General features: G+C 40.3%; 1 protein-coding gene across 1 annotated transcript in view; it reads right to left on the bottom strand.

Moving 5' to 3' along the window:
• The window catches only part of Zdhhc13 (zinc finger DHHC-type containing 13), a 38237-nt gene extending 14657 nt beyond the window's left edge, over nucleotides 1–23580 (bottom strand). The window contains exons 1-10 of the mRNA XM_021167827.2: nucleotides 23490–23580; nucleotides 17172–17317; nucleotides 13274–13396; nucleotides 11854–11931; nucleotides 10299–10443; nucleotides 8957–9021; nucleotides 8025–8187; nucleotides 7693–7818; nucleotides 4512–4645; nucleotides 2094–2194 (exon numbers count right to left, since the gene is read on the bottom strand). Coding sequence (XP_021023486.1) covers nucleotides 2094–2194; nucleotides 4512–4645; nucleotides 7693–7818; nucleotides 8025–8187; nucleotides 8957–9021; nucleotides 10299–10443; nucleotides 11854–11931; nucleotides 13274–13396; nucleotides 17172–17317; nucleotides 23490–23516 — 1108 coding nt within the window. The 5' untranslated portion in view covers nucleotides 23517–23580. The remainder of the gene's footprint in view (nucleotides 1–2093; nucleotides 2195–4511; nucleotides 4646–7692; nucleotides 7819–8024; nucleotides 8188–8956; nucleotides 9022–10298; nucleotides 10444–11853; nucleotides 11932–13273; nucleotides 13397–17171; nucleotides 17318–23489) is intronic.
• Nucleotides 23581–27654: the final 4074 nt, after the last annotated feature.

Genomic DNA, 27654 nt, shown 5'->3' with positions numbered 1-27654 from the left:
TCATCTCCCAAGTGCTGGAATCACAGGTGTGTATCAGCATAGCAAGCTCCTTAGATTATTTGCTATTTGACCTAAAAACTAAGTCCTATCTATAGCTGACTCTGAAATCATATAGGGATTTACACCTACCTATCTAGCACTTAGACTTAAGTATAGCAGGACCATAAAGGAAGCACTCAGTGGCTCATCATTTCTTACCAAATCTTAATTGTAGTCATTACTAAGGCTCATTTCTTTCATCCAGTCCTTCTCATATAATCCAAATACATTACTTATTGCACACATGAAAGAACCTAAAGAAAACAATCACTGAGTTGTCCCTAAAACATGAGGTATCATTTATAAATAGCGATGATGGAGTGAGGACTGTATACAGCTCTTTATACATCATAGCATAGTAACTCTTGCAGCTTCCTCAAGAGTTTGGTACTATTGCCCCCAACTGACGGAAAAACAGACTTGGTGAAGTTAAGTAACTTGCCCAATGGCACATTAACATAAAGAAAAGGTCATCTTTGTTAGTGATTATCCCTGCCTATCTTGTGAGAGCCTTGGGTTCAAATCCCTGACAGGGAGGAAAGCCAGCCTTTACACTGGGAGCAGTAGTACATGCCTGTAATTCTAACACTCAGGAGAGTTATCTGAATCTTAGTGAATTTGAGGCCAGCTTGGCCAAAACAGTAAGTTCCAGGGTAGCCAGCACCACAAAGTGAGATCTCATCTGCAACAACGAAATAAGAAAAAGGTCCTGAAATTTAGAACCAAGACAACATGCTTTCAGAGTGTTCTTGACCCTTTTCCCATAAGAGATCACTGGGACAGAAGAAGCCCAGGGCCAATCCTAATTGGCAGCCTCAGAAAGGCAAGTCTAAATATTTGGGCTCTGTCTTTACAGGCAAAACAGCAGCTGATCCACAGGGCAGTTCTAGCAGCATGTAACACTCAGCCTGGAAAACACTAGCCTTGAGTGAGGTGTGCCATCTACTGGCTTGCATGCCTTCACTCTAGCATATGAGTTCCTCCTGACACTTAAGATTCTATCTAGCTATGAAAATCAATTTTCCTAACATAATAAATACACCTTTACAAGTACCAAGCAGTTCCTAGTTTACAGTCAAGTGAGAATTTCTGCAAATGAGGTTAATAAATGATGGGATTTTATGTCTTGTTAATTTTTGATTCTGCAAAATCAAAATAATCTGACGTATAAAATCTAGAATAACTGAAGTTGCTTATATTTACCTATAATTTCAAAATCTGTTCAGTGACATAAAAATATCAATCATCCCTTTTCAATACAATGCCCCCTGTCCTAGCTTCTATGAAAACTGAGTCACCTATAAATGATCTGATAGGAACTGTGGTAGTCTTCAGTGGTAATAAGAAAGCTAGTGTTAATTAAAACAACCACCAAATCAGTAATTACAGGACAAAGGTTAGAGATATTTTCTTTTAAGCCCAGTGATATCTATACTACTTATGCTTTCATTTAGGTTAAAGGAAAATAACCCATATTAGAAACAAAGGTTAGAATTAAACAGCTAAACAGTATTAAAGCAAAAACAGGTACAATGGCTATAGATATGTGCACTCTGAAAACTCATATGCCATCCTCTTTGTTCCTATGGGAAAGATCCTTACGTCTCTCCTATGTATTTCCTCGATAAGCACCCTCTTCTTTTCAGAAATACCGTTGACGCAGAACATAGAAAGTAAGGCAATAAGCTAAGAAGCACACTTCTTCCCCATCACATTTCTTCCTGTCATATAAGCAAAGGAGTGTTACAACGGCTTCATAGCAAGGACAAAGAAGGAAGTCTGGAAAGAGATGAAGACTGGACATGTGTATGCTGTTACAAATGGAAATAATATTTTGCTGTGTTTTGGTTTTTGGAGATAGGGTTTCTCAGTGTAACCATTCCTGGCTATCCTGGACTCGCTTTGTAGTCCAGGCTGGCTTAGAACTCCCGGAGATCTGCCTGCCTCTGCCTCCTGAGTGCTGGGATTAAAGGTATGTGCCACCATGCCCAGTTGGCATTAATGATTTTTGAAAGTAAAACAAGATATGCATTTCATCTAAGCTTAAAGGATATCAGGAAAGAATAAGATGAACCAAGTCATAAATATCCAAAAAATGGAACTTAGCAGAAAGACTGTCGGTAAGTACACAAGGTTCTTATAGCCAACCAAAAACCTGTAAAGAAAAGGGTAGAGCATGTTAGTGAAGTAAGGCACTGGTATGGTTCATGTTAATTATTCTAATTCTCCAACAACAATGACAGTTACACCAGCAGCAGCTTTCTTCCCCGACTGTCAGTTTATTCTTGCACATGAGAAAACTGTACAATAACCTTCCAAAAGTACACATTCCAGTTCCTCTAAGCTACTCATAACTATTTCATTCATAGAAACAATACATTTTCAATGAATAGTTTATATTTCTATTGTGATAAATCATATCATATTTTTCATATAATTTTTAAATATACCAAAACATAAAAATGTAAATAGAAATTCACCTTCACCTGTAAGCAAGTTTCTGTTTATGACACAGCAGGTGTACAGAGCCTGAGCACTCTGACTCTGAGCTGGCGTCAGAGGCAGACACAACAGCTAAAAGGGCAGTAGTCACCACACACTAACAGCCTTACTGCTACAACAAGCAGCCTGATGATCTGCATAACTGTTCAAAAGGTCAGTACTACAGTTTCAAAAGTAAAACACAGAAATGCCTTCCATATCAAACTCAATATAGTCACCTTAGAAACAAATATAGTTTACCCAGATATATCTTTTTTTTAATTAGATATTTTCTTTATTTACATTTCAAATGTTATCCCCTTTCCTAGTTTCCCCTCCGAAAAATCCCCTACCCTTTCCCCCCTCGCCCTGCTCCCCAACCCACCCACTCCCATTCCTGGACCTGGCATTCTCCTATATTGGGGCATATAATTTTCACAGGACCTAGGGTCTCTCCTCCCACTGATGACCAACTAGGCCATCCTCTGCTACATATACAGCTAGAGCCACAAGTTCCACCATGTGTTTTCTTTGATTGGTGGTTTAGGAGCTCTGGAGGTACTTGTTAGTTCATATTGATGTTCCTCCTATGGGGCTTCAGAGCCCTTCAGCTCCTTGGGTACTTTCTCTAGCTCCTTCATTGGGGACCTTGTGCTCCGTCCAATGGATGATTGTGAGTATCCACTTCTGTATTTGTCAGGCACTGGCAGAGCCTCACAGGAGACAGCTATGTCAGGCTCCTGTCGGCTAGTGGTGGATTTTAAAAAAGAGTGGAGAGGAAGCAAGGGTTGGCAACTGGTACCTATGACAGGAACATTTAAATTGTTTAGTTCAAAGAAAAAAAATGCCATGAGGACCACAGCCATAATTAAGATAAAAACATATCTAAGAAGAACCAAGGACTTCAACTTGGCACCAGGTACATGCTACAATAGGAAAAAATGGAGTCTGTCTGTGCAAACTCCATGTCTGAACTAAGACTTTCCAGGGAAAAGGAGGGCACTTGGTCTAATTAAATAGTTCAATGAATTCCCAAGCTATAAGAGCTTGCTATTTGTGACAGGTGTCACGTAGCAGTCTGGATCAAGAAGCTTAACAAGAAAATGATGCAGAAATTGATCTGCCTGAGCGCTATGTGGGTACACTATAGGAATGAAGGCAGGAGACCAGGTAGGAGGCTTGGCAGGATAAATGTTGGGAGCGAAGGTAAGGGGAAAACCAAGGATGCAAGGGACTCAAGGATGACACCTACACTCATGCGGAGCTGACACCTTGTCGATCAGGCAGGGAAGAGACTGCACTATGACAGGATTGATTACAAGTACAGACCATGCACCAGATACTGTTCTAAGCATTTACACGCATTAGCCATGAACTGGCCATTATTGCCATTATCCTCGCTTACAGATGAAGAAACTGAGGCACAGAGAGAAAGAACAGCTTGTCTGAGATCAGACTGGTATGTATAAAGGCTAAACCTGGATCCAGGTCATATGATTCATCAGTATAATCATGCACATTTCTGTGTGTGTTAGCTTTAAAGAAAACTACAATGTATTTACAGTTTCATTACCTCCCCTCATTATAATCAGGCTGCTTTACCTAAAAACAGTCAAGTAGAAAAATAACTAGTGTAAAATGAACTTAGAGATAGATGAGGAAGAAAATTGTGAAAAAATGGGTAAATGCTTCAAGATATAAAATTGTTAGAGAACTCTGTCCATTGCTGACAAACTGAATGATGTAATGTGTGGCCCACATTATTTACTTTCCATCAATTGTCGGTTCAACCACACTACTGGGTTGAACAACTGGCTTTCAGCCCAAAGCTATGCCACCAAACCCTTCCTCCCTAGCACCCTGACGATGCTGTCACATGGTTCAGTAATATTTATGCTTAACGTCAATTTGAAATTCCAGCTGATAGAGAACAGAAGTAGATAGTTACATTGGGAATGCAATAATCAGCCTTGAAATACTAATATACACACCTTGGAAACAAAGATGTCAGAAAAAACAATGCTACTAGAAGACATCCTTTTAAAAGCCAAGAATCTGAATTGAAGTCCAGGATGTATCCAACAGCCCACAGGGTGATCATAGAGAGTATCAGCAGCAGGAAGAGCTATTGAGAAATTAGAGTTTTAGAACTTTTGATTGCACTCATAACAATAGCTAGTTCAGTAGAAGAACTACTTTGTAAGTACAGTACAACTTAATGGAACTAATAAATTTTCTTCATATTGCTGTCAAATTTAAAAAATGATTGATTTATATAACAGAGACAATCTTACAAATTTTGCCTAATATTTTGCATTGTTTTTTCCCTCAAAAATGGCATTCTTAAAAGGAAAGTGGTAATAAAAATATTTTCTTTTAGTTAGTATTCTACATCACCACGAACAAAGCAATTAAAGGGAATACCAAAATCAATACAATCCAGACTAAACTGAAGGCTTATAGTAACTGCACCTTGAGCCCCAGCTAGTATGAGCCCTCGCTAAGAATACCAGAGAAATAGTTCTGAAGGGGCCTCTGAGCATGGTTTGGAACATGTGGAACTGTGAATGGCTATGGACACCAGATGGCAGATCCAGGAGGCAGTCTGCACAATGGGCCTAGCGTTTTGCAAGTCTTGAGAGTAATCTGCACAGAGGTGGGAAAGCAGTAAATGAGGACCTTCCTCAAGATTATGAAGGCAGAAAGAAGCAGGATCTCCGACAACACAAGCAGTCAAAATTAAGAACAAAGGATTCCCAAATGTAACTAAGAAAGAATGATGGGAAAGCCAGGCTGAAAACCTGGGAAAGGTTTCAGAGAAGCAGGAAACAAAGGAGGGGTCTTGGGACTCAGGGGGGTCAAAGACTAAAATATTTCTCTAGGTTGCCAGTGCTTCAGCTTGCTTTGACAATGTTAAAGGAATGAAACCCGGAGCCAACAGGCCACGGGTAGTGGTACTGGGCTCTACAAGCATTTTGGTGCCTTGTGTATAAGTCTCTATAAAGCAAGCTAGGTTTTTGAAATAGCAAGGAGGAAAAGTGCTCTCTGCCTTATTTTCCTCCACTTTTACTCATGTATCTGGAAGGAGATAATTTCAAATGGCATCAAGTCTTCAAAATGTTTCCAGTTCTAACTTACTGATGTAAAAATAAATTTAGAATCTATAATATAATCACAAAATAGTTTCAGAACAGAGAAATAACTGTAAATCTTGGATATAACAGTCTTCTACACGAACCACACTATTTATTTACTGTGTGAGGTGCTATTCTACCCACGGGAGATAATGAACTGAAAGGCTTTCTTTCATGAAGCTGAAATTCCAGCTGAGAAGACAAGCAGAAATGTTAAAGGACATAAAAAGCTGGACCATGTGGAGCTTAGCAGGTGTGCTAGCTAGTTCTAGGTCAACTTGACACAACTTGGTTATCTGGGAAGACGGAACCGAAATTGAAAAAAAGTCCTCACTAAATTGGCAGGTGGGGCATTTTTAGAATGGATGATTGATGTGGGAGGGCCCAGACCACTGTGGGAGGTACCCAACCTGGGTAGGAGGTCCAGTATGTCACAGGAAAGGAAGCTGAGCAGGTAAGGTGGACAAGGGAAAAAAGCAGCACTCCCACACGGACTCTGCATCAGTCCCTACTTCCACTTTCCTACCCTGATTTCCTTCCCAGACTTCTTTTGAGGAAGGACTGTGAAGTGTAAGTTACAACAATAAACTTCCCCCACCTCAAGTTGCTTTTGGCTATGGTGTTTTATTACAGCAATAGAAACCCTAACTAAGACAGCAGGCAGCTGTCAGGATTTAGCTTTTACACCAGAAGAATGGGAAGATATCTGGGAATTTGAGGTAAATATGACTTACATTTTCAAGTACTCATCTGTTGTACTAACATGGCATTGGAGATGTGTGTGTGTGTGTGTGTGTGTGTGTGTGTGTGTGTGTGTGTCAAATTCTATCTATAAATGAAAGGCAGGAGCATTTGGAGTGCTTCTCTTGAGATGTGAAGATGAGTGAAGGTGGGAAGGAAGAGAACAGGAGTTCTGGTTCTATTGCGCCATCTGCAGGTGCCTACAGGACACTTCCTGATGTGCTATACTGCAGTGTCTATCAGACACGGATTGGCTGAGTTGAATAGGTGACTGAGTTTAGCAATCTAGATGATCTACGCTGAAGAGAGAAATCTGGGGGATGGCAAGATGCAGTTGCCTCTTAGGGAACTAACTAGTAGGTAGAAAGGAAGGTCTAGGACAGAATCTTGGCATACTGAATTCAAAGAAGTTGGGGAGTCCTCTCCCTACTTTACCCCAACTGACAATTAAGTACAGCACTCGTGAATTTTTATGTAAAAATCTTGCAACTGCTAATCAGAATTATTCTGAAAGTATAACTATTAATATGACTTGAAAAGACACTATTGTATTTGAGAACAAAAGCATTAATCAACCAAATACCCATTTTGTCAATGTGAATTATATTCACACAGCTATGGCTTCGTTTTCTTAGCCATTTAGGAGAGAAAGCTAAAGTTCCTAAACTTTTCTTTTCTTTTCAACTGTTTAGCTCACTTTAAATTTGGAACACTATAGTGAGGAATTGCAAAGTTTTAAAAAATGTGATTTTTCAATAGGAAAATAAATCTACATGAAGACTAATGGGGCTGGACTAACATGGCATTTGTGAAGTGATGAGGTCAGGTTCCAGAGATATAGTGACAGTAAGACCAGGCAGGACACCAGCATGGATAAATGGGATGACTGACAGCACAACCATGACAGACAGGTAGGAAGGAAGAGCTACCTAAGGAGATGAGGAGGCTCAGTCACAGGCTGGCAGGGCAGAAGGCCAGTTTTGATACCTCACATTGCAAACGTCTACTAGATGCTGAACTGTTCTCAAGTAGGTACCACTCTAACAATCAAACCTATTCTACACTTCAATTCATTCCTTAAGTCAATTTGCAAATATCCACCAGGTAACATATAGTTTATTGCCATCTACCTCAGAAATTAACGTTGAACAACCAGTGAAATGCCCTATTTCTTACTTTGGGCAGTGCGATGCATAGGAAAGATGCTATGAGCAGATCCTCTGCAGCACAAAGTTTAATCTCTAGCCTTCTCTGCTGCCCTAAAGACAAAGGCTAACAACTTCTTTACACACAATACCTCGCATTTGTGCAGCCATCGCCAAAGCCGAAACTGTTTGTTGGTTCTCATCTTGGCCTCTGTTCTTAGCATGTGACTAATGAGCTGGTTTTTACTTTGTAGAGCCATATCAAGAGGTGTTTCTCCCTAAAAAAATAAATTATAATAACATATTTTTAAAATATATTACAGGTTTAAAACACCTTTCACCAGAATCATAGAGTCAACATGTTTATGCTGAGAGTAGTTACTATTGTTAATATTTATCTTCTAGGACCTCGCTACCAGTGTATTACATACCCATCTTTTAACTGAAGATACAAAGAAGTGAAGAAAAGAATACCAGGTCATACCTTAGCATTTCGGATGTCCAGGCTAGAACCAGCTTCCAAAAGCTTATCAACTGCACTGACATTTCCTGCTGCAACTGCCCAGTGAAGAGGAGTGTTCTGATGTGTTTTATCAACAACACTGAGAGAGGGATTAAACTTTAAAAGAAATCCAGTTGGTTCTGGCCTGTCTCAAAACAGTAACAATATCACAAGGCATTAGTAAGGATGAAGATACAAGAAGACATTGCAAAGAGAAGTTTTAAGATTAGTGTATCGTTAACCAGCACGTGCTCTAAAGAACTAAGGGATCTCTCAGAGTTCTAGTCTAGTTATTAACAAGAAAGATCAAAGAAACAAGAAAGATAGTCCTTAAAAATGCTTACTGTAGCCATGATGCAATTTAGATAGTAATACAGGAGATAAGAAAGATTTTTTCATGTTGCTGTTTTATTTAGTGATTAATATTTTAAAAATCCTGTCTACTTAACCTTAGCCAATATTAAGTGCTGTACAATTAAACACTAAGCATGTCTCACTTAAGCAGGCATGTATCTGACCTCATCCTATCATAGACTCCCATTATGTACCGGCTCTATCAGTGTCTTCAGAGCAGTCAGCAATAGCAGAGAACCTCAAATTCACTGCCGTTAGAAAAGTAGGTTTACCATAGAGATCTGTGATTAGGAGAACATTTAAATTTGTCACTTCTTCAGGTACAAAAGAGGCATCAGTCACTTAATGAGTATACGCTAAGGAATACGAACTCAGTAAACTTTCAAACTTTCCCGTCAAAGCTACCAAGAGAAAATGTACTGGATGGTGTATTCTATGTACACCTCCTCAGGCCCACGTGGAAAGTCTCCAGCATCTCACAGACCAAAGGACTTGAGAATATATTCACAGAAAGCTCACAGGAACCAAGAAGCAGACTGACGGGATCCGGTAACACTCACCCAATTACTTTGTAAGCCGATAGCATGAGAGGCGTCTGTCCGTTGACATCTGTCATATTCACACTCTAGTCAAAAAGGAATCAATTAGCAGAACTGTGAACACAGTATAAAACGTTGCATTTCTTAGTAGGTAAATACTTCCTGAACACCTTCATCTCTGTAACTGTTAAATGGTTCTAATATTACTTAAGTTAAAAAAAGTGCTTTTTTAAAACAGGGTGAAAATCCATAGAATGCTACAAAATATTTTAAAGGGAGAATATGAATATAAAGTGTTGTATAATGTGAAAGAAAAATGGAGGGTAGCTGACAATCTCCACTGAAAATGAGAGCTCTTGAAATCACCTGGCTTAAATCCTGCTGCATGGGCTCACACTACCATCCACCCAGTAACAGTGGGTTACTTATCTTCAGAGTCACTGCTTCAAATAGTTAAACAAGAAAAAAAAATCAAAACTCCTTTTATATTTATTGGAAGAGAAGGAAAAAGGGAAGCATATCCTGACAAGGATATAGTCCTTTTACAAAACACAGCAAGTGTGAGGTACAACAGTGCTCTGATCAAGTGAAAGAATGTAAGTTACTGAGGGTTCTTATGGCCCCGGAGAAAGAGAACTAACTCGGGAAGCAGCACGAGGGTCTCCTTTCTCGTACATTTTAAAAACTGAAGCCCAAGAGGTTATAATTATTCCACTTCACTGCGCTGTCTGAGAGAAAGTGCTTATAGAGGGAAAATAATCAATCCAATGGCATTTGTGCAAACATGTTTCCACACTCATTCCAGACAAGACTGCTAACACACAAACCACCCTGCTGTCAGAGCACACTCCAGCAAGCACAGCTGACAGCAGAACTCCCACTGGTGACAGCCTATAATTTAATCCATGCTCTGAAGAACGTCATTTTCGTCGAATTACACAGAGAACAATAAATGAGATGCTCATATTCAAATTGGCCTCCCATTTGAGCTCAAATAATGAAAGCAAACGATGGGTTAATAGTGACCTGACAACCATTTCTACACTCAAGCAGAAGAAAAATACAGGCTCTGAGGTCAATTGAAAAAACCCTGAAAATTACTGGTATCGTAAGAAAAGCTATTACAGGTTTATAAGTTTCAGAACCATTAAGTGATGCTGAGCTAAAATAACCTGTCTTTCTCCCTCTAATGAAGAAAAAAAAAATCCAGTGTTCAAGAGCTAGGTTGGCTTACTAAGGTTAGTTCTGAGTATCTGGATAGCCATTAACTCCAATTTAAAACTGACGGTAGACCAGGGCCAATAACCCTCCCAATATCTTCAAATTACACTACCCAGAATATAAGGTGCATGACAAAACATACCTGTCCCTTTGAGATGAGATACGCTATGATGGGCATGTGCTGAAACAGGACCGCCAGATGGATGCTGCTGAATCCCTCTCCATCAATCAGAGTGGGGTCTGCACCGTGCTGGAGTAATAATATGACCATAGGCAAATGCCCTTGTCTGTGAACAGGAAAATTTCCAATGTGCTTTATTCTGTAGAAGCAGAATTCATGCAGAGAACCAAATAACACCCAAGAAGAAACCACAGAATCCCTCTAAGGCATGAGGAATTCTTTTTTATTTATGTATAGGTGTGTATATGTGCCCATATGTGTGCATGCCAGAGGAGGCCAGAAGAGGGTCTCTGATTCCCTGGAGCTGAAGTTGCATGCAGGGAGTTGTGAATCACCTCACAGTGGGTTCTAGAACAGAATTCTGGTCTTCTGCAAGAGCAGCAAGTACTCTTAACCACTGAACCATTTTGTGAGCCACAAATGTCTTTTACTTAAATAGTACAACTCAGAATTACATGACCATGCTTGGGGCAAATGATAAACTTGATAACCTCACAATCTAAATTAAACCTTATGCTGCTATAGCATGTAATACCAATGACTAATGTGAACAATGAAAACCTTAAAACCCTGCCAGCTTCACCCCTGGTTTTGAAACTAAAACATGATCATGAGCCAGAAACATTATAGTATAATATTAAGACTATGGATACATTGTAAAAATATTAAGATAGGAACCATATATATTAATAAACCACATTATTAATAACCATATAGAGCCATACACACACACATGCACTATATATGTGTGTGTGTGTGTATATATATATATATATATATATATCTCCAAACATAACTCATTTTCATGGACACTACCATCAGTATCTTGAAGGACAAGAGTGATGCTTAGGTTCTTCAAAAGTCTTGCCTATGGAAACAAGAGTCAGCTCTCTGCCTTGCAGTAACAATTAATTTCACTTGAGTTACAACCTCAGCAAGCAGAGTGGGTTAGGCAGACAGATTTAGACCTTCAGCTTCAGAGGATCAGTGCACCTCACAGCAAAGAAGAAGATACCATAAATGCCATGTTAAGCCGGCCTACTCAAGATTATCCTGCATCAACTTCAAAGGACTTTACCCATTTGATCTTAAGAGACAGAGATATACTTTAAAGAGATTGAGGGATTCAATCACCTTAAAACGGCACTACACTGAGTTTCCAAATGAGTAGCTAAGGTTGAAGATTGACTTTAGAGTTGAACTACTGTATTCATTTATACGAACCAAATAGAGATATTCATTCCAGTTTTAGAACAGAAATCCCAACACATTTGAGTCTGATAATCACACTGGAGCATACGATCCAACACTAAACCAACTCTTCTAGAAACCCCAAAGCCTCACTGTATTTTCAAAAACAAAAACAAAACAAGAACAAAAACACCCCCCCCCCACTCACTCCCCAGGGAACAAAAGAAAACAAAAACCAAAAATAATACCCATTCCCCTGCCTGCAGCTGGGGTTATGACATGCTGCCACTAGCCTCGTATGTCAAAACTTCCCCAGGCATCTTACCGGATGGCCCAGTGAAGAGGAGTTGAATTTAGGTCACCACCCAACTGATCTATCACAGCACCTTTGGAAATATAAAACCTGTTAAAAGCAATGAAAATGAGACATGAAATTTAAGATTCACATTGAGAAAGAAAAGGCTTTCTTCTATCCTTCCCCTCCCTCCCTCACAAGATGAAGTCTCATGTATCCCAGGCTGGCCTCAAACTCACTAGGCAGCCAAAGATGACCTTAAACTAACTTCTGATCCTGTCTCCACTTCCTGAGTGCTGGGAATGCAGGGGTGCACCACCAGACCCAGTTTTTATTTGGCACTGGGATCCAACCCAGGACTCCGTTGTCTGATAGGCAAGTACTCTACCAACCCAATTTTCTTCACACTGTATTATAAAACAGAAATTATAGTAATTCTCCTGAAGGGCCCAGATCTATGGAAGTCTCAAAAGGATGTATGACAGCATCCGACAAATCTCTGGTGAAACACTTAATACTATAGTCATAATTATTTTTGCTATAGTTAGCGTTCCTCTATCACCCACAAGCCCAACACATGGAAACTTTCCTGAACATTCTAATGACTATAGCACTCTTAAATAGCTTCAAAGTAGAAAGAGAAAGGTGAGATTTTATCATTTTTAGCATTTCATAATTAGACATAGCATATGGGAATAAATTCTTAAAATAGTAAAAAATGGATTTAAAATCATTTTAGAAAAATTAGAAATTATGAATGTTCCATTTTGGGAACAAAGAATATGAGGTACTGTATATAGTGAACTTATTATGTAATGAAAATAACTTTCTTCTCTAGTTTAGAGTAGTTTATTTCCTTACTTCAAAGATGTGCTTCATGTATCACATTATCTAAAGACTATACCACAGTTTGTCTGTTGGTATGATGTGTTATAAGATTTTAAACTACTAAATTTTAATTTTTTTAAGCCTTAAACATTTTACACATATAGTCCTGATTTGAGACATACACATTCAAACCCTTACTACCCACCCGCATTGGACACGCTAAATTAGAAGAACTCCATAAACCATTATATGCTCACTGCAAAGTATATTCCACATTTAACTGTTTTCAAAGTCTAATTCTCTACATATCTACTCCGTCTGATGTTATAACCCAAAATATTTCATTGCTTCTTCTAGACTAAGATGCAACTTCTATCTTGAGAAAGCAATCTTATTCTTCTGTTTTCAAAACACATCCTCTTTCACTATCCTTTATCTTTATGATGGGACCGATTTATGACTGGCCTGCTCCAGTACCATGGTAACTGATGTGTGGCAAATTCCAAGTTTTAATAGTTGCCTAACCCATACAAAAACAAAAGAAAGTTCTGGAACCATAAAGATCACTACATGTGCACACACACACACACACACATATACACACACACACATTCCATCTTACTTTACAAGCTCCAGCCTGTTGTTAATGGCAGCCCAGTGAAGAAGAGACACATTTTCTCTGTCTGGTTGTCTGACATCATATCCTGCTTCTACCAGCTCTTTACATCGTTCAAAAATTCCGTATCTTAAATAAAAAAGAAAAGCACAATTAGTATATTATAATAATTTTATATGTCAAAATTTCTTCCATTTACCATGATTTTTACTATTATTATTTTTTAATTTTAGTGCAAACAACTTTTTAGTCAACATGGAAATACTAAGCAGGTTCCCCCTGGTATCCTTGGAGTCCTGTACCCTGGAATCCTTCCAGATCCCAACATCTATGCATCTGTTCAAATCCCTTATAAAATAAGGTGTCATTATCTTCCCACATACCTTATGTCATATAGGTTACTTCTACAATACAGATGCCATGTAAATAACTGCCATATTGTATTATATAAGTAATAATGACAGATTTAAAATTCTATGAATGTACAGTACAAGTTCAGGTGCAGTATTTCTGTTTTTATTTTTGCCTTTTTATGTTGTTTTTCCCATTTGTTTATTTATTCATTCATTCATTCATTCATTCATTCACTTTACATCCCAATATACATCCCAGTATTCACTGCCCCTCTCCTCCCCCAATTTCTCTTTCCCCTTCTCCTCTGAGAGGGGGTAGGACAACATGTGAATTCGAGAATGGTTGAAATTGTGATTGCTGAATTCCACAATGGAGAATTCTTAGACATGGTCTAATTCTACTGCACAAAAGGAACATAGTGCAAAGCCAAACTAAAGCAAGCTCAGTGTACTAACTGATGGATTCACTCAGATGGAGCCGAAACACACTGCCTTAAGCCTTGATCCTCACACCTGCTCTCCTTCAGTAATTTCATTTGTCTAAAAACATACGGTGTTGGCTCCTGACTACAATCTTATCTCTGAAGCAAACCACACCTAAGCAACTAAGCAACTACCTTACAATGTAGGTGAAACCCTAAAAGCAAACTTGGAATGCGATAAATTCAAAAAGAAATAGCCAGGATGTTGAGCCAGGCAGGAGTCCTTCCTGGAGAACTGAAACATGGCACACATGCTGTAATTTAAGAAAGGAGGACATTCTGGCCAGGAAGAATAGCAGGTACAAAACCTGAGCTGTGAAACACTACACAGATGTTCAGAGCAAAAGAAACAACGCAGCAATGGTGAGTGTAATGCAATGGAGAGGGAATGGCAAGGGCAAGACCACACAAGGTGGATGAGACTGAGTTCATCTTCAGTTCAGTGGCAAACCAAGAAAGTCATTAGAGAAGGAAAAGTGCTGAGAATTTGAGTTTTAAGAAAGATTACGTTAGTGGCAATAGGGAAGAAGCAGCTTAGATCAGCGTAAGAATAGAATTCAGAGACCATAATGGAGGTGATAACTGAGAATACAGATGAGAACATTAAGTGTGAGATGGACAAAAGGAACAGAAAAGGAGAGTCTAGAAGATATTGATTCTGCTGAGTTATTCTTTTAAATGCTTTCATAATTTTAAAAATCATATATTACCAACATACATTTTAACAGAAACTAACCACAACATACATTTTTAGCAGTTTCTCTGAAACTTATTTCTATTTAGAACGACCTGAAAATTGCAACTTGCCCCTCAGAGGTCAAAACTCAAATCAACTGGCAAAATGATCTCACTTTTTCACAATTAAATGCAAATATTTTGCCTGATAAACATTTTCATGTCCAAACAATACACGGAAGCTTCTGATAATGGTACATTGTCATAGCTGGACTATCCATCTTTTAAAGGTCACTTTGGACATTTTACTGGGAAAGACTATTCCTTTTATTTGAGAAACACAAGAGAACACATTATTGGTTGCATATAATGTTGTCTCTCTGGTTCTGTCTTCTTTCCAAATACCTATATAAAGCATCAACATGTGGGTCGTGACCCCTTTGGAGGTTAAACAACTCTTTTACAGGGTGTGGGGTGATGTGCTGAGAGGAGGCCTGGTAAGGTTGAGCTAAGGTTTGAAGCCCGGGGGACCCTGGAAGGTTGGTAGGAGCTTTGCCTGCTCCCAGAACCAGGACCCTGTCAACCCGTAGCCACAGCCACCCCCCCATTCCCCAGAGGTTTGTGGCTGTCAGACACATAAGGGCAGCACTCTAAGCTCTCCCCCATGTAGATAAGGTATCCTCAAGTTCTCAGACCAAGCCAATAGGAAGCACCTATTGTTAGACCCTGACCCACCCCAAAACTGTATATAAGGATCCTCTCCAGACGAAATAAAGGTGTGTGAGACCTACTCTGTTGTCTGAGAGCCTCTGTCATAAGAGCTGCAACACCACTGCCAGGGAAGAGACCTGCTCTCCCAAAAATTCCACTAGAAGCTCCCCCGCACCCCTCGCTGGCTAGTCAGCCTCTGGCTGGCTCAGCCCGGCCAGACTCGGTGCAGATCTACCAGTGTAGCATCCTGGAGCAACAGAAACGATGGCAGCGGTGGAGGCAGAGGTGGAGGTAGCTGCAGCAGCAGAGGCAGTGGAGGCAATTCCCATTCCCTGCTCGCATTCTCCCCACTTTGCCTGAACCCCTGAAAGCCTCCAGTACACAGGCCCACAACAGGGGTCACTTAAGACCATCAGAAAACACAGACATTTATATGACAACTCATAACAATAGCAAAATTACAGTTATGAAATAGCAATGAAAATAATTTTATGGCTAGGGTCACTACAACATGAGTAACTGTATTAAAGGGTTGCAGCATTTGAAGGTCGAGGACCAATGGTCTAAAAGTATCTTCACAAACACTTGAGAAGGTCTAAGACCTAAAGGACCATCAAAGACGAATTCTTACTACAGTTCCCTGTGAAGGCGGATGATGTCTACCATTCGGCACAACAGAGCTTACCTGATGACAGAGACATTACAATTTCCCATTCTGATTAAAGCCAACATTCCCCTTAAGAATCCTCTCATCTTCAGAGCAATATAAACTATCAAATAATATTCACCCAAAGCAGTAGACCCAGGGTCTTTAAACTAACTTTATATAAATTGGTAATCAGAATAACCCTTTCAGGTAACTGTCACTATATGAATATTGAACATGAACATTAGTTAGTGTTAAAGCCAGACAGGGTTTTAACAGGAATGATAGATACCAAGATAGATAGGTAATCCTAATTCATTTATGTTGATTAATGAGTGTGACTTACATTAAATGGACATTATAATGTTTATACTTGATTTCTAAAATATAAATTACTACTTTCAAAATATGCTCAAAAGCAAGAGGTGAGATGGTCCCTGAAATGAACAGGCTCCATGAAGATGGCCTGGCAATAACTGACAACATGGATATCCACATAATGGCCACAGTAAGTAGAAATTTTTAAAATTCATTTCTATTTTCAGCACAAGAAACAGACCTATTAGAATATACTTCTACCCATCTGTTCTGTGGTGCCACCAAACAAAAATGCAGGAAATATATAATAATTAACGATTAAATCCATAAATGTGGGCTGCTATTTCCCATTCCACTTCTGTATTAGGTTGTAACACACTTTAAATTTAAATTAGAGTCTAGTTTTAATCTTGTTTCAGATCATTCATTTGTTCAGTAAACATTTTACCAGGCAGCTAATAAAAGACAAAAACTATACAAAAGGCCTGGGGCTTCAAAGATAAAGAAGATAAGTTCTGCTGAAAACTTACTGGAAGTGCCCGATACATGAACAGTCAAGGTATACCACACTAAGTACTCTGATGCTGGAATGGCAAATGCATTTGGCGCTGGTATGGAGCTGTTTGGATATAAAGTGCCCATAGAGTGCTATCAACTGCATACCCGTTATCATAATTAAAGAGACTCTAAGGATAAGACAGAGCATCCAGTAGACTCACTGTGTAGCTTTGACAATGTCACAGTTACTCGAGTCCTCTATAAGAGGAAGAATTTCTTTTGCTTTTGCAAGTTCTTTGTTTTCATGTACACAGATGCCGTGTCGTCCAAATCCTGGAACATGGGAGCCATGGCTGTGATTCCTGCACTGAAGAGTAAGAGCAGTTGACAAAGCATGTAGAAGAATTAATATCATAATTCAATCATGTAATGAAGCATTTTATACCATTAACAATACCTATGCTAACAAATCAAATTGCTTTAGTCCCTTACAGGAGTGTCTTAATGAAGATTTTACCTTCAAAGATGCTTAAAATAAGAAAAATCCAAATTATAAATGTCATAAAACAGGTCATCTGACAAGGCACACATGTGCCTTGATAGCTGCAGTAGTAGAGGGTCATGGGTACTGACACTGAAGGAGCATTACCAGGATCTTGTTTTCAGAGTTGTGGTAGCACACCCTAAAAAGTATTCTCACTCCCTAATGATGAAGCTCTTGCAATTAATTTCCTTTCCCTTTGAAGATGGAAATCCCAGAGGCAAGGAATCTGACAAAGGGGTGGTGGAATAATGTAGTCTACGACAGGGTGAATAAGACTGTCTTAGCAGCAGCTCCTATTGGTTTTGCAAAAGCAGGGTGCTATGAAACAAAAGGGACTACAAAAAGCCAAGGGCGAGGACTGAGAGTAGCTTCTGGAAGTGAAAGTGACAGACATCAAGAAAGTGAAAATGTCTATCAAGCAACCGCAGGGAGTTGAACTGCATTACTAACCACACAAGCTTGAGAAAGAACTCTAAGTTACATAAGGGAACACATCTCAGCCATGACACCAGCTTGTGAGACCCTGAGCAAAGGATCTAGGCAAGCTGTGTTTGGATTTATGACAAGCAGAAACACTGAGCTAATAAACAAGAACTCTGTATGGTCATTTATCATGCAGCAACAGCCAGTATAGAAGTGACCAGGTTGATGTAAAATGACCCAACATTATCATACCACCATCAACTTATTTATGTGGCCACTTACTTGGATCTTCCGAGCTTGGGACTACTAACAGTACTTCTGTGCGCACTTTTGTATATGTTTCTTGAGTATTCATGCATAAACAATTCTTAACAATATATAATCAGTTTAACTGTCTGGCATTTAAGGTATGCTAAGCACATCTTAAAATGGCCACATCAATTAAGCTTTCCAGAGCAGGGCCTGGAAACTTTCATGGCTCTCATCCTCACAAACTGTTGGTATCATCAAACTCTGCTTGCTGTTGCTTTATGGGACTTCTAGTTTGTCTCAGATGGCAGCACTTAAATACCTGAGTGCAAGTTCTTTTCTCAGCTATTTATAAAATAAAGTAGGGCCTTCTACTTTAGTGTACAAGGCAATAACCAGGATTAGGTCTCACCACTGACTATCCTATTTTAAAGAAGACCTAGAAAACGGGATAAACCACCTGAAATAAACTATTTTAACTATGAATAACAGGAAAGTATCCAAGAAATGAGAACTTAAGAAACTTAAAGTTTGTTTTTGAGAGACAGGCGGGGGGGGGGGGGGGGGGGGGGGGGGGGGGGGGGGGGCGGTGCAGAGGGAGAGGGAGCGTGAGCACACATGAATGAATGAAAGGGCATGGAATTGGGTAGGTGAGGAGACTGGATGGATCTGGGAGGGATTGAGACAAGGAAAGCCATGATCAGAACACAGTGTGTGAAATACTTTTTTCAATTAAAAAAAAAAAAAATCAGAGGAGTGAACCTCTTTGAGAAAATACTTTCAATATGTCCAACCTGTGGCCACTAGCCTCATGTACTTAAAGACACATATGATGTGGCTGAATATGACCAACAGGACACAGTAAACTTACTTAACACATTGAGATTGTTGGTGACTCTTTTAGGCAACTTTGTAACAACGCTGGGCTATAATATTAAAAGGGCTGCTAGACACCAAACCTGTACGTTATTGTGGATGCTGGAAAGTGCTTGCTGAACATATAAATGCACACAGATATATACAAACATTAAGCATGAGGAATGCAGTGGTAATTGGAAGATATGACAAAGCAGTGTCAACAATATTTTGAGGAGAAAAGGAGACTTCTTGATACTATAGGGCTAATTAATAAGAAGACTGAACACTGGATGTACACAGAAGTCAAATGTTTAAATTCATGAAGTAAAAACAGACAGAACTGAAAAAAGAAATCAGTTCACAATTATAGGGATTACAACACTTCTTTCACTTACTGTAGCATGAGAGGACACAATATAACACAGGATAGACAAAACAAAAACAAAACAATCAAAAACAATCTGGGAGCTAGAAAGAGACTTTAAAAGAGCACTATCCATTAATTTAGTCAACTGTTAGCACAACAGATGTACGGTATATTTCATAAGGGTCTTAATTTACATAATCCTAAGGGCGAATGAGGCTGAACACCATTTGAAATGAACACTATTTGTGTTTATATCTATACGTGCTAATCTGTCTTCTGCAAATCTTCTATGACGCTTCTGTTCAAGCGTCTCACATCTAGCCTCTAACTTGTGCTCTTCCTGCTTCAGCTTCCTAAGAGCTGGGTTAACTGTCATGTGCTAACACGTCCACCTGTTATTTTTCATCTGTGCCTTTTGTTTTCTTACTGTTAAGTTTTAAGAGTTCTTGATATTAAACAGTCTAGATAAGTACAAGAGATATGTGACTTTCAAAATACTTTCTCCTGGACTGTAGCTTTCCTTTCCTTAAAAGAATTGTTCATCAGGTAAGTTTTAAATTTTGTTGTTCAGTTTGTCAACTTATTATTTCACAGATGTTTTGGTCTTGTGCTCAATTCCAGGAATTACCCATGAAATCTCAATTATTGTAGCTACTGAGGAAAGTTCTAGCACTTATGCTGCCAAAAGATCCCTTTCTTGCTTCTTGAGTGAATTACATTGCTCATGGAGTTCTGTCTACAGGAATGCCCTCTTCCAGGGCTCAAATCTTTAACAGGGGCAAACCAGAGGTGACAAAGGTAAATTATCTGCTGGGTTTGTGGAGCTTGATTTCTGGTTGTCTTTAATATGATTTACCATTTACTTTTCCAGGGTCCTTCAGGAGATGTTTTAAAGTCTGCCAGACTTCATATCTACATTCAATGGGAGAGAGAGGTGTGCTTTTATCACTTCATCTCACCTAGAACGAGAGCCATAATGCTCTTTTGAATAGGTTTGTTCAGATCTATCTGCTGAATAAGCAAACACAGAATCATATAAAGTCAAAACTAACAGGTACTTAGCTACATTAAAAGGAAAGTAAGAACTTTTTAGGATTCTCTGTATCATAGTAATTATGATCTATTCAGATGGAAGAAAACTGGCTCTACATAGTCTATGATTCTGATCCATTTGGTTTTCTCTGGTCCACCTAAGATTCCAGTTCACAAATATTCAAGGGACCAGGATACCATGTTTTATTTTTTTTTCTAAGATACACGGGTTTTTGGGGAGAAGGAGAAAAAAAAAAGGAAAGACATATATAGCTAAATACTTCTCCACAGGGGAGGAAAGGGTCAAAATTGAACATTATACATGAACATTATACATGAACATAAGGTTATATCAGTGGCAGTTTTTATAGTATCAGTCCCCAGTTTTTCTTATTTTCAAGATCAAGAGGTGAAGGTCTATGTCACCTTCTCTTGACTCTAAGCTCTGTGAACTGCTTCACTAATAAAATATTGTAGAAACATGGCTGTGCCCCTTTGTAAGCCTAGGCTTTAGAAATTGGCAGCTTCCTCTTCTTGTCTCTTTAGACACATTTCTTTTGGAATCCAGCTACCATGCTGTGCAGAAGACCAGGTATCTGTTGAGAGTCAGCATCAACTGCCAGATCTTCGAGGAAAAACACTCCTAGATAATACCAGTCCTAGCTAGCGATTTACAACTAGCTTATGAGTCTTTCCTGCTGAGGCTGTAGACACAATGGAACAGGGAGACAAACCAACCTGAACCAGTATCTTCAAATTTCTGATGCATCGATCCATGAGTTAACAATGGCTGTTTTCCATGCCATTATGCTTTTGAGCATGCTCAACAGAGCATCTCTAAGCTATACAGTAATTATGATGCAATCAAATTATTTTTAAAATAGTAAGCATTCATGAAGATACAGTGGATTCTAAGAGGAAATCATGATCTGGAAAACTCTGGCAAGGCTGACTGGCAAATAAAATAGGGGTAGGGAGGTGTGACAGAAAACCATTAAACTTTGTCATAATATTAACAGAAGTATCAGAGTTAAGTTTCTAAATTTACTATTGGGTGAACACTAGTGTCAGATTCATTTTTTTTTTTTAATGCTTGACACAAAGCAATGATTAATGCATCTGATACAAATCACTACCTTCATGGTACTTATACTCAGCAGAGGAGAGAGAGCAAGCGCATCATCAGGATCAACAGCATATTGCATGGTATTAAATGCCGGGGAGAAATATGAACCCAGGAGGGGGGCCAGGGAGTGATATCGTTAGTGATGACAATGAGAAAGGCCTGCATTTTTAAGTATAAAGGCATCAAAATGGTATACTGTGGTGAGATTTGTCTGAAGATATTATAGAAATGGAGGAATAAGCCACATCAATACTCAGGAGAGACTTCAGACAGAGCACTCCTGATAAAACAAGGAAGTAATATGGCCTGTAGCCCGGTGTACCTGGGAGTTTCTTGAGCAAACAAAAACTGTAAACGGTGAGGTATTAAACATAACTGGGATCCAGGCAGGGTAGGAAAATTCTGACAAAGCAAAACAAAACAAAAAGACCTATCAGCACTAAGAAGCAAATTCAACAACAGGGATGCTTTGTCTGTTTTGTTCATGAAGAATAGAGCCCAACTTCCAGGACACATTCACAACACATTTACTGGATGGATGAATGGAATCTCGGCTTTGCCACTCAGCTGCTCTCTAGCGTGTGACTACATTGTCTTGAGTGTCCGTTCACTTTTAAAATTAGAAATAATTACTCTTACATAGCTCACAAGTGAGTAGTGAAGACCAAGACTGGGGGATTTCTAAGAAGGGTAAGCTAGCTCTTCACGTTATAACTGAAGAAAGCAGCCACAGCAATTATCATTAACAACAGTCTATCTTGCCCCACCAACCTCAACCTCTAAAATCATTCTCTCCCTTCTGATGTCATGGAACCTGAGCTGGGTTATTTCCCCCTCAGCATGGAGGAGTAAACCTAAGCTCTCACAGGCTTTTATTAATGAGTGACAGTAATTAAGAAATGAGGCCTACTCTTACTGATGTTTGAGCCTGAGAAAAATAATGAGAGACTGTTTCACGTAAAGAGTCTATGTTCTTTCGTAGCAATTCAGGCTCCCTGCACATCATTTTTTCATTTCTTTTAAAATACAAGAACTCCCAATAAAAACACCTCAGCATGTTATTTTCCACTTAAACCTACACCAAACTGGTTGAAGAAGAAAAATAGAGAGCTATGAAGAACACTCTTGGGATTGGGGAAATTTTTTTTTTAAAGAGTCCAAGCAACATGACTACCTCAAACTGCTTGAAGAAATCAATCTACTTCTAGCATACCTTGAATTAGAGACTGTCAGTTTACTCTCCTGTAGATGGGGATTTCTTTTGCTTAAAAACTTTGAAGCTGGGATAAAAGGGTGCACATAAATGCATGTAGCACACGCTAAACATTTGCTAGGATTGAAGAAGCCTGAAAATATTAAGTTGTAATCTATTCAATGCCAGTTATTAGTCTTTAGAAGTCACAATCAAAAGGAACAATTTCTTAGTTCTCTTGGCTTTTATAGCTTCCCCTTTGGCCTCCTCTGTCCTCTGGGATTAATCTAGCCCTTCTCAGAATAGACTCCTTGGGGATTTTGCAGATGGTACCACCGGAGCGCCCTTCCTCCTGCCTCCACAGCCTCGATGCTTTCAAGGAGTAGGAAGGATGTGGGTAGCAACAAGAGCTAAGACAAGGTGGAGAGAAGGCGGCAGCCTAGGCGCTAGGGCTGGAAATTTCTCAACAGAATCTCTCAGACTCCAGGGTAAGGTCTAAGGCTGGCTGTGCTATCTGAGGTGTGTCACCTGACACCTTACAGGTTCCAGCCGACTTAGGCACCGGTGCGTGACGCCCAGCCGCCGAATGGAGGCGACAGGAGCGCCCGGCCTCGCTCTGCGGCCACCTCAAAGGACAAGCAGCATCTTTCTTAGTGTGGCCAAGGCCCAGGTCCCGCCGTCCTCGCGGAGCCGCCTCACCTGGCCGCGGCTTAGGTCCCCACCGCCGCCCACGTCCAGCCGCGCTCACCTGCGAGCCCAGGCCCGGGCCCTCCATCACGCCCAGCGCCCGCCCGGCCGCGGCTCCAGCGCAAAGTGGCGGCCGCGGCTCCCCGAGCACGCCTCAGCCGCCTCTCACCCACTTCCGGCTCGCGCTCCGCCCTCCTAACTGCGCTCATCCTAGCGCTGTCAATCCGCCACGAGAAGCCAATCCCCGGCCTCTCTCTCACGGGGGCGGGACTTTCTCACCTCTAGAGAACAGCCGGTCATCCCCGCCCCCTGCCCCGCCCCCGCTATGTTCTTTCCTTCAGCCCCACCCTTGGCACCTCTTAGGGTTCCCACTCAGAAGGCTCTACAGGTGCAGGTTCAGGCTGTTATTCCAACGTCCCCGAGTGGGCTACCCCAAAGCTAGCTGTCCTTGTGGAGATCTCTCCCTCACCTCAATCTTCTCAACTGTGAATCAAGAACAAACTTCATGTAAGCGTTTGGAAAATTAGCTGAAGAAAAGTATTTACAGTCCCACAGCAGGGGTTTTGGCAGATGAAGAGCATCCTGCCTCATGGACAACCTCACAGATGTTAGCTGTTCTGGGCATTGGGAGTTCCTAACTGCTGCTCTTCAGTCATTTCAGTCATGTGTTCTTGAGCAAGATACTTTTAGCATCAGGGCCTGGTTCCTCAAAGAAAGCAGAAGATGTGAGCGGTGGTAAAGGCACTTGCCAACAAGTGTCATGACCTGAGTTTGTTCTCCAGGATCATGGTGGGAAGAGAAAAGTCTTGATGCTTTCCACTGATCCTTACACACACACACACACACACACACACACACACACACACACACAGCTCGCTCACCAAGCCACCTCCACACACAAATAAAATAATAAACAAAACAAAAATACATTTTAACAAAAAAGAAAGCAGAAAATATGAGAGTTCCACAGGGAGGGTGGAGATATAACTGAATAAGCCTCACCAGTCCCTTTTGGTGGACTGCATGAAGGACCGGGCATATAAGTCTTGCACACATTGGTGGGCTATGAAACAAGAATACTCTTGGTTCTTACCAGTGGGGAGCTCTCTCCTACCTCAGTGTCCAGAAAACAATGGGGCTTTCCTGGGCCTGCACTCAGCTCAGTTCTTTGTGATAATTCCTTGATGTGTCTGTTACCAAGCCCAGCTTGGTTAGATCCTTAGAGGCAAAGTCAGAATAGAATTAATATTGTGACTCTATGAAACCATGAAATAAGTGTCTGGAAATAAAGTGCTGGGTTACCCATGAAAAAAATATTATCCTGAAACAGTAAAATTATAAGTGTATTATTATGGTCAGTGGTCCTACTTATTGGACACACCATAGGTTACCCACAAAGCCTACACCCACTGAAGATGGGAAACATACTGTGTTTGTCTAGGAACTCCCAGTGCCCAGAACAGCACTGAGACCTAGAAACTATTTACCATAATTACAGTGAGTAGATGGGTGGATGTACAAATGTGTCATCAACTTTTATGATGCTACGCAGAGCAAACTGAGTGACAAATCGAAGGATGGGCAAGTGACTTCCTCCAGAGCAAGAGGAAAAGGCAGGTGGTTTGGATAACATAGGATGAAGCCTGGGGAGGCTCTCCAAGAGGAGAGAACCTTGTAATGTGGCCACTCCCTGATCATTACCTAATCTGGTGTCTGTTTATTGATCACTTAGCATGCATTAGCAACTGTACCGGTGCTCTGCATACGTTATATCTAATCCATGGGATGGTTTTAGCTGATTCCATAAATTCCCAATTTGCTTAATGCTTGGCAGAGAGAGGGTTCAATATCATTTCTTTTATTAGTTAGTGCTTTGGCTAATGTTATTTGGTTCTTTCATCTTATTAAGGTGCCGTGGAACTCTAGGGATGCTTGAAATCTATCCCATGATTTGTTTTGATGTCCTATCATACTGGAAGAGTCTGCACTGAATAATTTCTGACACCCCACTTCTTAGCCAGGCTCCTGAATCCACACTGCTCATTAGTTTTATCCCTCCAACAAGCTACTCGAGGTTAAGATAAGCACATCTGTGTCTAATTCCTCTATGGAAGGGAGCCCAGTGATGTGAAGGGCTGTCGCCGTCTCTCACCTTTGAGAATACCTTTGTAGACATGCCCCAGTAGACAAGCATGACTGTGTGTGTGAGCTCCTGAAGCTGCCCAGGTTTGACTCACAGCTTCAGCCTTCAGTGATTTTGTGATCTTCAAAATGCTGCTCTACCTTTGTCCTTTGTCTCTCATCTGTAAATAGGACACCAAATGATGTTTACTTCATGGTACTGTTGAAAGAATTAAATGAATCAATGCATGTGAAGTGTGTAGAGGACAGCTTGGTATACTCTAGGCTTGGTAAATGGGTTAGTTAGTATCATTATAATTGCCACATTCCTCCTCAGGTGTGGGATGAGCATTGGTTGGGACCAGTTGGGTGCTATTGTGTCAAGGGGACAGCAAGCCTGGCTTCTAGTTTACACTCTGTGTGTGTGTGTGTGTGTGTGTTATATTTCCGGGATTGCCATAAAAAAATCAGTACTGGCTGAATGGCCAAAAGGCCGGTGAATTGCGATCATATAGAGTGGAACGTTGGAAGCCTAAGGTCAAGGTCTCAGCAGGCTTGGTTTCTTCTGAGGCTGGTCTACTTAGCTTGCGGATGGTCATGTCCTCCATGTGCCTTCTCAGATCTCCATTGCATGTATCTGTATCTTAATTCCTTCTCCTTGTATGGGCAGGATTTAAACTGGATTAGAGCCCACCCTGACCATACCTTACCCTTATTACCTTATATAAAAAGCCCTAAGGGCAAATACAGTTATGAAGGGGGAGAGGCAGGGCATTTGTCTGCCCACAACACTGTGATTCTAAGCAAACCATTTCCCCTTTTTGTAGATATCCTCATGTGTATATTTTCATGAAAGCTGAAGCTGAAAGCACTCTTTTATGGTTCCTCTTGGTTTTGATCACTTAGCTTTCCTAAGTAAGATTAATCCGTCTCTTTCTCTCTAATACTCTTACATAGGTGGAACTATCCTCACCCTGCAAGCACAGATTAACTTTCCCTTACATACCAGACACTACTCAGCATTGGGAAAGCATTTGGGCAAGGAAGAGGCCTGTTCTCTTGATCCCCATGGCTTACTGTCTAGCACCAAGAGAAAGATTCTTAAACTAGCTCACCAGTACTCACCTATTAAACTCAGCCTTCTAGTACTCGCAGAGATCATTATCTTTCTTCATGACTATGGGCTATTTGTGAACATCCATTTTTATCTTCCCTCTACTGTGCTTTGTATATCTGGCAAACAGTGAAGCCAAACAAGAAATGTCCAAATATATAAACAAGTACCCAACCACAATGTAAAAATTTGTCTGTAAGGATGATGTCAAAGGTGACCCAGATCCACAAATCATACTAAGTGCTTTTTTTTTTTTACAATGTTGAGAAATTATTTGATTTGAGTATTTCATATTAGGATATCTTAATGTCTGCTGTCACAGTGTCACAGTATCAGTGACGACTGACTTTATTCTCCTTAAACTTTTGATTCTGGGCTTATTTATTGCTCCTTCTGGCTAGGCCATGGGCATGTTTTTAAGCAGAGGACTATGATTGTTATCATAGTGGCACCAAAATGTCCCTTTGGAATGTCAAAACAAAGCAAACAGACGGTGATAACAATAAAAACAACAAAGCCCACGCATTCCTCTGTGGACAGTTCCTCACACGCACCAGGTAGAAAATGCCAGTGCTCTTTGCCATAGGCTGGAGGCTAGTTTAGGAGGAGTGCTTGCTGAGACAAGTGTTAGCTGGGATCCTGATTTGTGCCAGGTACAGGCTAAGACACTTTTAGAGGCTAAACGTAGTGGACAATGGTGCCTGCTCTTCTGGTGGCAATAGATAAAGAGGGGCAGAGATGGCACATGCTAAAGGGGAAAAGTTCCAAGAGGCCACGGGGACCCACTTGCCCGGGAGGCAGGGTGTGATGGAGAGTTACCTTCGGAACATCATGGGACCTGCTCAGACGTCTTGCTCAATCCTTTGTTTTTTGCCTGTGGACAAGTCTTACTCATAAAAACATTGAAAACCTTTTATTTCATTTGTGAAACATCAAGATCTAGTCATGAGATGTGAGCTATTTTAAACAACACTATGAATGTGTGTGAGGC

This window comes from Mus caroli, chromosome 7 (assembly GCF_900094665.2).
Source record: "Mus caroli chromosome 7, CAROLI_EIJ_v1.1, whole genome shotgun sequence".
Classification (NCBI taxonomy): Eukaryota; Metazoa; Chordata; class Mammalia; order Rodentia; family Muridae; genus Mus; species Mus caroli.
This window is presented reverse-complemented; position numbering and strand designations above follow the sequence as displayed.